The following is a 14,619-nucleotide window of genomic DNA, read 5'->3' on the forward strand; positions in this document are numbered from 1 at the left end:
GAAAATGAACTATCTTGGCCGTCCGGACGCTTTTAAACCATGGAAATACGCCCAAGTGCACTGATGCATTGTAAACCAATGCATCACAGGGGCAGCGTATATTGGCCGGGTGTGAAAACCCGGCCGATGTACACCCGTGTGAATCCAGCCTAAGGCCTCCTGCACATGGGCGGGTCGAACCCCACATGTGGGATTCCTGCAGTGCAATTCGACCCGATGACCCCAGCTTACATGTTCGGCGGCTTCTGCACATGCTGCGGATGTGCCGGACGGCACTCCGTCGCGCATTGACAGTAGCCCCCAGACATGAAAGCTGGGGTCACCGGACGGGCATCGGGTCGAACTCCGATGCGGGAATCCCACATGTGGGGTCCGACCCGGCCCATGTGCAGGAGGCCTTAGGCTTCATTCACACGAGTGACACATATCCCGCAATACTTCTGCAGTGCTCACTGCGGAACTGCCGTAGAACGGACGGCTTCCATTGACTTCAATGGAAGCCAGCCATGCGTAACCCGCACTAAATTGCAGCATGCTGCAATTTATTCTCTGCAAGCGGAAAATCACAATCGATTTCTGCTTGTGGAGATGAAATGGCGTTTTGCCATTGAATACTATGGGCTGTATTTGCTGCAGCGTCCGGACGCCTGCCGCGGACTCCACAATGCAAATACGCCCCTGTGCAGGAGGCCTTATAAGGATGTCATAATTCAAGTGATCCCCCACCATCCCCTATTATGCTGCAGCTGTACCTTTTGCTGGCCACAACAACAGAACAGTACTTGGGGGGCAGCCTGGTTGAGAACAAAGCTGGGATTAAGGTAAGTAAAACTATTTTGGATAGATTGTGGTACGTATGTGCTGCCTGAAGTGGAATCTTTGCCTGGAGATTCAATTTTAACCCTTTCCAATCCAATTTGTGTCCTGGTTTTCCTAGGGGGCTTACTCTTTTTCTGCCGGTATACAATGGCGCTATATGCTGGCTAAAGCCAGTACTGCATGAGGTGAAACATTGGAAAGGCTCCAAAAGCAGAGAGGCTGGCAATATACAGTAAGAGAACCCCGACGAACGTCTTCCAACATCAGAGCTGTACAGCCTTAAATCATAATGTCTTCAGACGTCAGACAGTGGATTGGAAAGGGTTAAGGTTCTGTTCACACCAGGGAATATACTGCAGATTTTGCATACAAATTTGCAGGCAGTAAATCTGCAACATATTACAGTAATGCAAAGGGGATGAGATATTAATAAATCTCACCCAAACTCGGCAGGAAAATCTGAGTGGAAATTGATTTGTGATGTTCACACCATGTCAATTCTTTCTGCGGATTTCACAATTTGCAGGGCATTGGGAGAAATCCACAATGAAATTGGCATGTAAAACATCCAGATTTCGCTGTACATTCTACAGTGAAGCTAGCAACAGATTTTGCTCATGCAATATACAGTACAATGGGTATTGGCGTAGCTTAACAGCACACATGCTGACTGTTTAGACCAGGGGTGTCAAATTCAATTTTATCGAGGGCCACATCAGCTTTATGGTTGCCTTCAAAGGGCCAATTGTATAGTAAGGGCTCATTCACATGAGCGTTTTTTTTTTGTGGTTCGTTCACATAAAAGAATATGCAGCATGACCTACTTTGGTGCGTACTACACACTGCAATAGGCCATTGTAGTGAATGGGCGGGTGCAAATAGTGTCCACAGTAGTAACGGTGGCCCCATAGTAACCCCCATAGTGGTCAGAATAGTAACAGTGTCCCCTATATTGGCTCCAGTACTAATAGTGACCTCCCCATAGTAGTCTACGAATGTTGCCCGGCCAGAGGCCAATAGCAACCTACAGGCTTTTTACTCACCCTGCCTCCAGCTCCGGTCCAGCAGCAGGTTCTGTTGAATCTGGGACGGCTGACCTCTCTCACCTCGGTGCAGAGGTCAGCAATCACAGATTCTGCGGTGCAGGCGGGGCGAGTAAAATTCTTTTAAAGAAGTTATTCAGGCAGCACATACCGGGATGCACCAGGGTCGGAGCAGAAGCCGCTGCTCTCATCCCTGTGTAGTGGCCGCTGCTCGTAATTACAGGCACAGCTCTCACTGAAATCAATGGAAGCTGTGCTCGTAATTGCAGCCTGGGGTTCCATTGACAGCTGCACCTGCAATTACAAGCACTGGCCACTACACCGGAGTCGGAGCATTGCTTCCATTTCGACCCAAATGTATCCCGGCGGGTGCTGCCTGGATAGCCCCTTTTAAGGTTTAACGCAAGGCCAGTGAGCCACATAAAATGAGGTGACAGGCGGAAGGCTTTGTGTTTGATATCTGTGGTTTAGGGCTTATTCACAGGAGAGTATATAGGCCGCTGTCTTCACGGCCAGCTGATATACGCTACCATCTGAGCTGTCTTCCCTCCCCTCGCCGGCTCTCTCCTCCCCTCCGGCTGTTTGCAATGGGAGGGCGCGGAGCTAAGCCTAGCTGTGAAAACATCGTCCGATCTACGCTCCTATGAATAAGCCCTTAGACTGTATGGTACATCAAGAAGGAAAACAGTCCACAAACTAATACCATAAGTATATTCAAAATACAAATGTTCGTGAATACAAAATCTAAACAATAGACAATTAACAAAACCGCAGGGACACAAACCTGAGGACCGCCAAAGAAAGGGTGAATAAAAAATACCACATGACCATCATAAGGACAGAAGTTTAACATACTCCGATATGCAGGTTACGCCATATCAACTTAACCCTTTCCAATCCACTGTGACGTCTAAACGACATTCTGATTGAAGGCTGTACAGCTCCAATGTCGGAAGACGTCCGGCAGGGTATTCTTACTGTAGATTACTGGCCGCTCTGTTGTTGGGGGCCTCTCCACCATGTCCCATACCGCAGTACTGGCTCTAGCCAGCAGATGGCAACATTGTATAATGGCAGAAAGAGAAAGCCCCCTAGGAAACCCTGAATCCAAAATTGGATTGCAAAGGGTTAATATAAGAAAATAAATATTGTTGTGGTACTCAAAATACCAAAGTAATAGATAGAAGGGGAATTAATAACAAGTAAGTAACACATACAAATAGTTAAACATAATGCATACAGAGCCTCAGGCTGGCCCAACCCCAACGCACTTGTCACATATGATGGTCATGTGGTATTTCCTTGTTCACGGTCTTTTTGGCAGTCCTCATCATTGTGCCCCTGCAGTTCTATTAATTGTCTATTAGTGATTTTGTATTAATAAAGTTTTTTTTATTTTAAGTATCCTTATGGTATTAGTTTGTGGATCTTTCTACCTTTTTGGTGTCTACTACTGTTTTGGTTCCACAGCAGATGGTTACACTTAAGTGTAAGTCCACTATTCTAGCTTGTATGGTATGCGGGCAAACATTGGATACCAATGCTTATATTGACTTGTGCAGTGTGAGAGCTGTTGTCTACTGTAACAGACAAATATATGACATAACAGAGAAAATCAGATGCAGACCATTGCTTTTAGTATCATATGAAAGTTGAGTGAATTGGAATATCTTAAATAAATTAAGAAATACTAACAATCGGATTCTACAAATAAAAATGCATAATCTGTGAAATACACTAGTGCAGCTAAAATGCCTTGTATAAGAATTTGATCCTTCAGCAGCACAGCTAACACTTGGGCCTGATTCACATGAGCGTATGCGTATTTTGTGGAACGAACTAGTGAAATGTCTAATTAATTTAGTAAGTTCCAGATGTGTTTCTTATGTTAAAAAAATGCATATGGCAATGTGAAGGAGGCCTAAAGAAGATTTGTTATTTGACGCATTAGAGACACATAAGGCCCGCTTACATGCAACGATTTTCCTTCAAAATTCATTCAAACAACTGCGATAATCGTAGCAGTTATTGTGCACTTTTCGTCTGAACGATGATTTTAAGGTGAGCGTAAAATCCATCGTTCAGCCGCAGAGAGATAAAGTATCTCTCAATAATCCGCATGCTTTGTTCTCCATGGGAGTCGGGAGATTATGTTGTATTCTGCTACCAGCCCCCACGAGAACAATGCAGCTGTGTGCAGAGTCCAGCCCACATGCTGGGCTCTGCAAACAGCACATGGAGACCCTTTTACATGCAAATGAAGATCATAAAGTGTTAATGGGCCAAAATAATTGCTAAAACTTTTAATCTTTCAATCATTTGAAAGATTATCTTTGAGTGTAAATGGGACTGTACTGTAGGTCTGTATCAGTCCTGTAGGTATAAAATGGAAATATTTTTTAATATTTTGTTTTAGTTGCATAGAAACAATAAAAATGGTTGCAAAAGTGTGCATATCCTTTACTTTAGAGCTTACAGTGCTCTTTGAATTCAATAAGCTACTAATAACATAGTTGCCAAACAAAAGCATTCAGCTGCGACACAAAATGTTTTGTTTCTTTTGCGAATACAATATTTGTATGTATGAAAATATTCCCATATTGTTGAGCTTAAAACTTTTACAGATTTAGTACTGCATCCCCTTAACCCCTTGAGTTGCGGGTTTCCTACCACCCTGTCGTGCCCACCAGGGCAGGTTTTTTAAAATGGTCTAATCATTGAATTTCAACTAATTTTGCAGTTGTGTCTCAAGAGCCATAACTTTTTCATTTTTCCATTGACATTGCCATATAAGGGCTTGTTTTTTGCGGGACAAGTTGTGATTTTTTTAAACGGGGGAGGAAAAAAAAATGGGGAAAAAAGAAAAAAAGGGGCCATGTCATTAAGGGGTTAAATAATGTATTAACTTCCTTCTCTGGGTCATTACGATGCAAGGATACCACATGTGTGATTGTATTTTTGATTTTTTACAAAGTTAAGGGAGACAAGTGTTTTTATTATTTTTGTTATAATTTTTTTACTTTATTTATTTATTTTTTTGTCCCTTTAGGGGACTTCCACAGGGACCCATTCAGGACCCCTGATCACATTCTGGGGGTCTGATGGTGACAGCCCTTTACATGCTGCAGTGACAGCCCTTTACATGCTGCAGTCACATAGACTGCAGCATGTAAAAGGTTAACACAGCAGAGATCGGAGGTTTTCTCTGATCTCTGCTGTAAGAGCAGGTACCTAGCTGTCCTCTCACAGCCAAGCACCAAGCTCTCCCTGCCACAGAGACCATCGGCTTGCTTCTGACAAGCCGATGGTCTCTATGGCAACCTGTAAACAAAGCAGGAGATTGCCGGCATATCGGCAATATCTTCTGCTGGTTTTTCATAGCCCTTGCTTTGTTCTCTGTGGGACTGTGCAGGCAGAGCACACTGTCACAGCTTGTGGCATTGTGCTCTGCAGCTCCCATAGTGATACATAGCCCGGAAATCTTCCGGGCTATGTCGCTATGAGCAGTGGAGCTCGACCCGGAAAATTTCCGGGCGTGCCACTCAAGGGGTTAAGGCAGTCTTCCATAAATCACATTATTTAAGGGGATTTACAGTGTAATTGCAGTGGGTTTTCGGTTTCGGAATGATTATGCACTGCAGTGAAGGCGCCCTTACTGTTATTACAGCTCCCTAGCTGCAGCATGGCTCTATTTAAGTAAATGGGTCCAGCTAAATTTCATTGCATAGCCAAGTGGCCTGAAGCAGGGGTGTGACTATAGGGGATGCGGCTGCACCCGGGCCCATGAGCCTTAAGGGGCCCATAAGGCCTTTCTTCTCTGTATAGAGAGCCCAGTACTATGAATAAAGCATTATAATAGTGGGCCCTGTTACAGATTTTGCACTGGGGCCTAGAAGCTTCAACTTACGCCTCTGGCCTGAAGCACCGATGTACAGGGTTAACCCTTTCCAATCCACTGTCTGACCTATGAAGACATTATGATTTAAGGCTGTACAGCTCTGATGTTGGAAGACATCAGTCGGGGTTCTCTTACTGTATATTGCCAGCCTCTCTGCTGTCGGAGCCTATCCATCGTATCACCTCATGCAATACTGGCTTTAGCCAGCAGATAGCACCATTTTATAACGGCAGAAGAAGAGTAAGCCCCCTAGGAAAACCAGGATAGAAATTGGATTGAAAATGGTTAAACTTCAAAAGTTACACAGCAGTTTATCAGTACTGCAACCCCTGCATTCTCAGGATTCATGGGAGTCCCTGAGGTCAGACTACAAACTGATTATGAAGTGATGATTGCATGTCATAGCAATACAGTAGGTCATCACTTTATCAGATGGGAATACCCCTTTAAGGATTGTTTGCATCCAACATGCACTACAAGTATAATGATTAAATCCTGCAGCCTTGAAGTGAAGTCCATAAGAAGATAGGCAGCTGCGCTCAAAAATGGAAAGTTTCTCCTACCAGGTGTCAATTCTTACAAACTAATGGTGTTTGACAGTGATAATAATGTATCTAATAAAGTGTTCATTTCATAACCTAACAGAGTTAGTCTGTTGGTCTGTGCACCAGTTCTTCCAGTAAAATCAGAGTAAGTGCTCCATCACAAGTGATACAATCAAGGCCACCACGAACATGTCAATCGCTGAACTGAAAGAAGAGTAAAAGACAGAAATGCGTGGAGATGTCGATCCATAAAGTGACCGAAGGTCGGATGCGACTGAACGGATAATCATCATCATCATCATCAAGTGCTCCGTCACACTCAGTCCCATCATCCCTGAGCCCACGGTTGTGTTCTAAAGCATGGGATCCGAACTGCTTCATGAAAGTGTTCCTCCTTATCTGCAAGTAGGACTTTTCATCTAGTCAGAAGTTGTGTTGCTTCTATCCAGAAGGTTCTTACACCCACACCATTGGGCTCTTAGGAGTCAGACTGTCCTGTTGGGAATCAAATAAAGTCATAAATTAGACCAGAGGTGGGTTATTCTTGTAGTCTTCAGAACAGAATCATTGTTGATAGCTAAGGGTAGTTTTACATGAGCCGATAGTTGACCGAAAAAATCCCTGAAATGAGATATTACGGGAAAGGAACGGCTCGTGTAAACGTGTAACCCCTATAGGGTGCAGTGAAAAGTCGCTCAGTAGTCACTAGTTATTCTGTTTCAGCTTACTGAAACAGAATGACTAATGAGCAACTTCTCGCTTAGTATGAACAACTGGAGGTGGGCGTCCAGAAGAGATCTCCAGCCTGCAACACTTAGGCCGGCTGCACACGGCCGTGACGGGCTCCGCTGCGGAATATTCCGCGGCGAAGCCCGTCACGGCGCCCCCCAGAGACCCCATACTTACCAGCGGATCCGGCGTCCTGGGTCCCGCATGGTGCTTCGGCGTGACGTGCTGCAGCGTCATGTGACACGCCGGCCACGTCACAAGACACGCCCACAGCGTCACATGACGCGGTAGGCAGAGAGGCGATTTCACGCTATCTTCCGCTGTGCTACAATGGAAGATAGCATGAACGGACGGCTTCCATTGACTGCAATGGAAGCCGGCCGCACGTACACCTGCGGCAAATAGAGCATGCCGCGGGTGAGGACGGGATATTTCACTGTGCGGAATTCCGCGATGGAATTCCGCACCGTGAGCGCTGAGCTATTAGGTTCAATAGAACCGAATAGCTGCGGGCAACGCGACTGATTTTTGCCGCGTATTACGTGGCGGAAATCCGTCCGTGGGAAAGAGGCCTTTGTTTCACTAAAAGCACAGGAGCTTTAGTAGTAGTTGCGACTGCTGCCAGGGACTATATCACCAAAACTTTTATGTATTAATTAAGACCAGCTAGAGAAACATTTTTCACTTTTCTAATCCGTTTTCATGTTCTGATTGATTGGAGAATTTTTAATTCTGTTGGCTGTACGTGACTATGGAGGCGGCCATCTTTCCTGATCTGCATTTATCAGCATTAAGAGCTTTTTGAAGATATGATTTACAGTAGCTTCATGAGCCATTCACAAAATGAACAGTGACTTCTATGGAGACTGTTCTAGACATGCTCTATGAACTGTGCAGGGGTCATTTTGCAGGGAGGGGGAGTAGATAGTCACAGCTTATACCTATTGTGAATGGCAGATGCTGTGTTATTACATATAGGTGTTACCTTCCAGTGTAAAGGCCCATTTACACGCATAGACAATCTTTCAAACGATTGAAAGATTGACAGTTTTAGCGATCATTTTGCATAAAGTGTTAATGTACACTAATGTCTATTAACACTTTATATTTTCTTTTGTGTGTAAAAGGCCCTCCAGGAGCTATTTGCAGAGCACAGCATGTGGGCTGGGCTTCAAACAGCTGCATTGTTCTCCCACAGCCGTCATCAGAATACAATGTAATCTCTGACTCCCATGCAGAACACAGCGTGCGGTCCCTGTTATCTCACTCTGGCTTAATGATGGATTTTAGGCTCACATCAAAATCATTGTTTAGCTGTAGAGTAAACAGTGGCAGTCTTTACATGCAACGGTTATCGCTCATATGCAATCGTTTTTTAAGCGATAATTGCTGCGTGTAAATAGGCCTTGATCCTGCCTGTGATGCTAGTGAGATGACTGCTGCAAAGCTTTCTCTAAAGATTCGGAAAGTATTAGCCTATCATTAGGCTCCGTGGTCAAAATGCAAGATTTTTAGAAAAATACAGGTTGTAATCCTGCCTGTGATCTTAGTCTGAGACTTCCTAACCTTTAGGGCGCCTACCCACTTGCGATTTTTTTTCCTTTGCGGTTTGCGTTTTTTCTGAAGAGCAATTAGGATAGAATGTGTTCTTGTCCATTTGCGTTTTTTTTTCCGGTCCGTTGCAATTTTTAACATAGGAACTGTCAGTTGCATATGTGTCCTTATTTTTCTCTTAATGCACCCATGAATGTCAATGGAAATTAACGGAAAACGCGCCAAAAACGCACGGAAAACGCTGCGTTTTTCATGCACGAAAATCGCAAACGCCAGTGGGTAGGTGCCCTTAGAGAACATTTTGCAGCAGTCATCTCACTAACATTGCAGGCAGGATTGCAACCTTTTCTTAAAAATCCTAAAATCTTGCATTTTGACCACAGAGCCTAATGATAGGCTAATACTTTCCTAATCTTTAGAGAAAACTTTGCGGCAGTCATCTAACTATCAGGCTCTGTGGTCAGCGTGAAAAATGCAGGGTTTTAGGATTTTTAAAAAAATGTAAATTGTTACTGAAAATTAAAAGAAAAAAAATTACAAAAATTCTTAATATGTTTAACAAAAAAATGTGATTTGTAAAATAGGTCATTTTCTGATGGAACATTCCCTTTAAGTGCCCAGCAGTCGTCCCATCTAAAACCACCCTAACTATTCAATCAGGTATTAAGATACTTTAGCAGAAATGTGTAAATCCATAATTACTCAGGTTAAAGGGGGTGTTCAAGATTTTAAAAAGTTTGGTAGGCAGCAGATAATTGTGTAATACCATGTTTCCCCAAAAATAAGTCAGGGTCTTATATTAATTTTTGCTCCAAAATATTTCTTTTTTAGGCTGTATTCATATGAACGTATATCGGCTCGGTTTTCACGCCGAGCCGATATATGTCGTCCTCATCTGCAGGGGGGGGGGGGAGGATGGAAGAGCCAGGAGCAGGAACTGAGCTCCCGCCCCCCCTCTCTGCCTCCTCTTCACCCCCTCTCCGCCCCTCTGCACTATTTGCAATGGGGAGAGGCGGGATGGGGGCGGGGCTAATTTGGGGAACTTAGCCCCGCCCCATCCCGCCTCCTGTATATCAGCTGGACGTGAGAACCGAGCCAATATACGTTCCTGTGAATCCAGCCTTACATGTATAGCTGCCTGGACAATATTTAAAAATCATGCTAGGGCTTATTTTTAGGGTAGGTCTTATTTTCAGGGAAGCGGGGTAGAATCAAAGAATATATTTCTACCTTTCAAATGTCCTGTCACTCCAACGCCAACTGCTCTGGTCCCAGAAGCTCCTCAGTGTGAATAATGAATGACATGTGACTTCTGAAGCTAGTGATTGGCTGCAGTGGTCACATAAGAATTAATGTGTCATCCTCGCTGCAGGAGTTGCTGGGACCGGTGCTGTGGAACAGCAGGACATTTACAAGGTGAGTAATGTTTTTTCTTACTGTCATACAGATCTGCCCTGCTAAATTTTGAAAAATTATAGACAACCCCTTTATCCTCCGTGTTATGCACCTCCCTCTTAGGCCCCGCACAAGGATACTAAAATATCAATTGTTTTTGTAACATTTATCTCTAGATCCTACAGCCCTAATACTGTATATGTGGTGTTTAGTCAATATTCACTTTTACTGCGACCCTGAGTTTCAGTGCAGTGATAACTGCCCCTCACAGAATAGACTCAAAGAAAATTGATGACATCCGGCAGGAAATAACTTCCCAATCTCAGACTAGCCCTGACCCTAGTCTTGTCAGTAACAGCCCCTGTACTCAGACCAACGACAGAGGAAGAAGTCTCCAGATTGCTTTCCTTTGCTCATCCCACCACCTGTGCTAGAGGCCCTCTCCCCTCACACCTCCTCCAGTCCCTCTCCCCAGTGGTCATCTCCCATCTCACCGCTTTTTTTTAACCTCTCTCTGACCTCTGGCATCTTTCCCTCTTCTTTCAAACATGCCATCATATCTCCACTGCTAAAGAAACCAACTCTGGACTCGACTGATGCTGCCAACTACCAACCCATCTCTAATCTTCCCTTCATCTCCAAACTACCTGGTTTACACCCGCTACAGTCCAGCTTTCGCCCACCACACTCAACAGAAACCACCCTTACAAAGGTGTCAAACGACCTCCTGAAATCGAGCGGTGACTACTCTCAATTGATCCTCCTCGATCTCTCCGCAGCATTTGACACTGTCGACCACAAACTCCTCCTCAGTATGCTACGCTCCATCGGCCTAAAGGACACTGTTCTCTCCTGGTTCTCCTCCTACCTATCTGACCGCTCATTCAGTGTCTCCTTTGCTGGCTCTACCTCCCCCCCTCTTTCCCTTGCTGTTGGGGTCCCCCAGGGCTCGGTCCTCGGCCCCCTCCTTTTCTCTATCTACACAGCCCCTATTGAACAAACCATCAGGAGATTTGGCCTCCAATACCACCTGTATGCTGACGATGCCCAGCTATACACCTCTTCCCGTGACATCTCTGCACCTTTCCTCCAAAACATCACTGACTGTCTGTCCGTTGTCTCTAACACTATGTCCTCTCTCTCTACCTAAAACTGAACCTCTCAAAAACAGACCTACTCCTGAGCGATAATCGTTGTGTTGTTTACAGTGCAAGATGATCGCTCAAGCGTTGAGCGATCACCTTGCGCTGCGAGCGGAGGATGCAGAAGACAAGTGGGGTGTCCCCGCTTGTCTTTTGCATCCAGCTGTTCCCCGCTCCAAGCGCCGGGCTGTTATACAGCTGAGCGCTCTAAGCGGAGGATGCAGAAGACAAGCAGAGTGTCCCCGCTTGTCTTCTGCATACAGGTGTTCCCCGCTCCAAGCGTCGGGCTGTTATACAACTGGGCGCTCTGAGCGGAGGATGCAGAAGAGAAGCAGAGTGTCCCCGCTTGTCTTCTGCATACAGCTGTTCCCCGCTCCGAGCGCTCGACTGTTATACAGCTGAGCGTTGCAAGCGAAGGATGCAAAAGACAAGCGAGGTGTCGACACCTGTCTTCCGCATCCAGCTGTTACCCACTTGTCTTCTGCATCCACCTGTTCCTTGCTTCGAATGCCCGGCTGTTATACGCAACTTTTTAGCGATTTTTAAGTGATCATCACTCTGTGTGAATGGGCCTTTAGGAAAGACATCTGTATTAACTAAGCTAACCTTTACTTGTCCGCATTAGTCTGCACAGTAGTAGTTGGAGCCTTTATGTGGGCAATGTTGTAGGATTTGCCACACATTACATAATGTAAAAACATGCCGCCATACTTGGTATATATATTTAAAAATTCATTGCAAACCAAAAAAAAGTGAAATGAAAATTCCTTACAATACTCTGCTCGGCATAACAGGCAGCATCGTGCACAGTTACGAAGACTTGCTGCTCACTGAGATGATCCATGATACCAATAGAAACCAATGTTCTAAGCACTTTACCTAAAAAAGACAATCGAAAAGTTAGATTGATTAAATACTAACATAAAAATTCCATTTTAACCCCTTAAGAACACGCCCTAATTTGGACCTAAGGGCTTATTCCGACGTGCAAAATCGGCCAGGTTTTGACACCTGGCCGATTTACGCTGTCTCTCTCTCTCTGCAAGGAGTGGAGGCGGGCTGGGCCGGGAGCAGTGCACTGAGCTTTCGCACCCTCTCTACGCCCCTTGCCACTCTTTGCAATGGTACAGGGCGGAACTTAGCTCTGTCCCGTCCCGCCCCTCCCATTGCAAACAGTGGCTAGGGGCAGGAGCTCAGTGCACTGGTCCTGGCCCGCCTCTTCCACCTGCAGAGAGGGACAGCGTATATCGGCTGGCTGATACACGCACGTCAGAATAAGCCCTAAGTGTGTGTCGATTATTTGATATTTTCATCTCCACTTTTTAAAAGCCATAACTTTTGTTACATTTTCTTTCGACATAGTCATACCAGAACTTTTTCTTTACATGGCAAGCTGTAGTTTTTATTTGTACCATTTTGAGATACATATAATGTATAGTATACCTTGTAGTGTAAATAGTATACCTTTCTGCGTGTCGGTATGATAACAATACCTAAATTATATACTCGTGATCGCTCAGATAATATACTGCATTAGTTCCATGTGTCTTTACTTCAAAACCGTAATATTAAATTCCACAGTGGAATTAAGGTCATTGTGTGTTGCAAATTTCTAATATACAGGGGATGTAATTCCGCAATTAAATTCTGCATTATAAAAAAGCAAGAAATTCTGCAAGACGTTCCACAGAAGGCATTCTGCAGTTTAAGGGCTTCTTCACACGTGTAACGGTCGCAGTGTGGCCGTCCACTGCATCGTTTATGCGCCCATTAATGCACATCATTTATGCACCCGTTCAGACAGCCCAGGTGCGGCAAGTATACAGTGCACCCGAAATACTGTCGGGCGGGGGGAGAGAGTTTAGCTCTACTAAACTACCTCCCACTCTCCATTCCCTTTGCTGGCAGTCGGCAAGGGGAGGGGTCAGGAGCTAGTAGCTAATCTCCCAAATCGTCCCACCCCTTCCCCTTGCTGGCAGCTGACTAGGGGCAGAGAGGAGGAGGGAGTTTAGCAGAATCTCTGCTAAACTCCCTCCCACCTCCATTTTTCGTCAGCTCCCATAGGAGTCTATGGAACCATCTGCCGTATTCCGGCCAGAAGATAGTTCCAGAACTATCTTTTCTGGCCGGAGTAAAAACTAACTACCGGAATGCGCACCATATGCGCTATCTTTTCAGGCTGGCCGTTTTTACACACTGGAAAATCGGCCATCTGAACTGATCATTGGAATCTAATGCATCAGATGGTCGCGTATATCAGCTGGCCTTGAAAACGTGGCCGATATACGTTCGTGTGAATAAGCCATAAAATACACACTAATTGACAAAGACCGCATCTGCAGTGCGTCCTGTGGACAATTCCGTCCCGTGTGAAAGGTCCCTAAAAGGCAGTCCGACTTCCTTCTATCACAGGACACAGTATATTATGTTCACTTTGTTGTGTGATACACATATTACAGGTAGCAGATCATCCCCTTGTCAGTAACTAGATGTCATTCCCTTTCACATTAATGTCATTTTAATGAATGGAGAGATTGGAATAAAGAGTGAGTAGATGCCCACCATTGCATCCAGCGAGGAGCAGGTGCATGCCCGCCTTCTGACACTCAACACACATCTAAACAACATGAAAGATACATGGTTACAAGTTTGATACAAGACATTGTTTTTTAAACAGATTTTGGAAATGATAAAACATTGCAAATGCCAGAAAGTGATCTCAGTAATCATGTAAACCTCAATGTAATTTGTGGCATAAGACTGGAAACAGACATAATCGTGTGCCTCAGAAACTACTACACTCCAAGGAGCTGAAGGAAACAAGTACAAAACCATGATGGAAATGTTTCCAAAAATGTTTTTGGTTTAACTTGAATGTGTTCTTTATTTGGTTCTAGCAAGCAGTGTAGCACTTCACAGAGACAGAAACAGACTATACATTTCTCTAAAAGCCCTTCACAGAATAGACGTAATTATAATAAAACTCAATTTTATTCAAGATCCGTTAAAAATAATTATTAAAGGGCTAGGACAAACACAGAATTCCTTGCCCCCTAGTCACAATATAGTGTTTGCGGAAGCACAGTAGGAGACTGGAATAATTAACAATTGAGGGTCAGTAATGCACAGGAGACCGCAGATGCATGTGGTAGAGTGCCCCTCAAGTCAATATCCTAATAATATGATAGGACTAAAAAGACCTCTAGATAGATTTGTTACATAGAGTCAACATCTGGGAATAGATGTTTGGCCCAGATGTAGACTGAAAGTTGGCAATCTCCCTTATCGGCGCATAAGAAATGTAGTATCATGCGATTTTACAGTTCAGCGGTTCATGGTTCAATCATTTTCTTCTGATGGCACCTATATAGAGTGTCGGCAGATCCCCAATAATAGAAGAAGGGGGAAATATATAGCGGGTCTGGTCTTCAATCAAACCTATTTCAGTTAGAAAAGGCCCCTCAATGTTATAGGGAGCAGGATACTATCAGCGT

At 44.6% G+C, this 14,619-nt stretch overlaps 1 protein-coding gene across 1 annotated transcript in view; it reads right to left on the reverse strand.

The window, feature by feature from the left end:
• Positions 1–3,501: 3,501 nt before the first annotated feature.
• Positions 3,502–14,619, reverse strand: part of LOC136585727 (solute carrier family 26 member 10-like) — a 46,625-nt gene continuing 35,507 nt past the window's right edge. The window contains exons 16-18 of the mRNA XM_066584412.1: positions 13,688–13,742; positions 11,898–12,004; positions 3,502–6,800 (exon numbers count right to left, since the gene is read on the reverse strand). Of these exons, the coding sequence (XP_066440509.1) occupies positions 6,762–6,800; positions 11,898–12,004; positions 13,688–13,742 (201 nt within the window). The 3' untranslated portion in view covers positions 3,502–6,761. The remainder of the gene's footprint in view (positions 6,801–11,897; positions 12,005–13,687; positions 13,743–14,619) is intronic.

The sequence above is a fragment of the Eleutherodactylus coqui genome, chromosome 1, assembly GCF_035609145.1.
Source record: "Eleutherodactylus coqui strain aEleCoq1 chromosome 1, aEleCoq1.hap1, whole genome shotgun sequence".
Taxonomy (NCBI): Eukaryota; Metazoa; Chordata; class Amphibia; order Anura; family Eleutherodactylidae; genus Eleutherodactylus; species Eleutherodactylus coqui.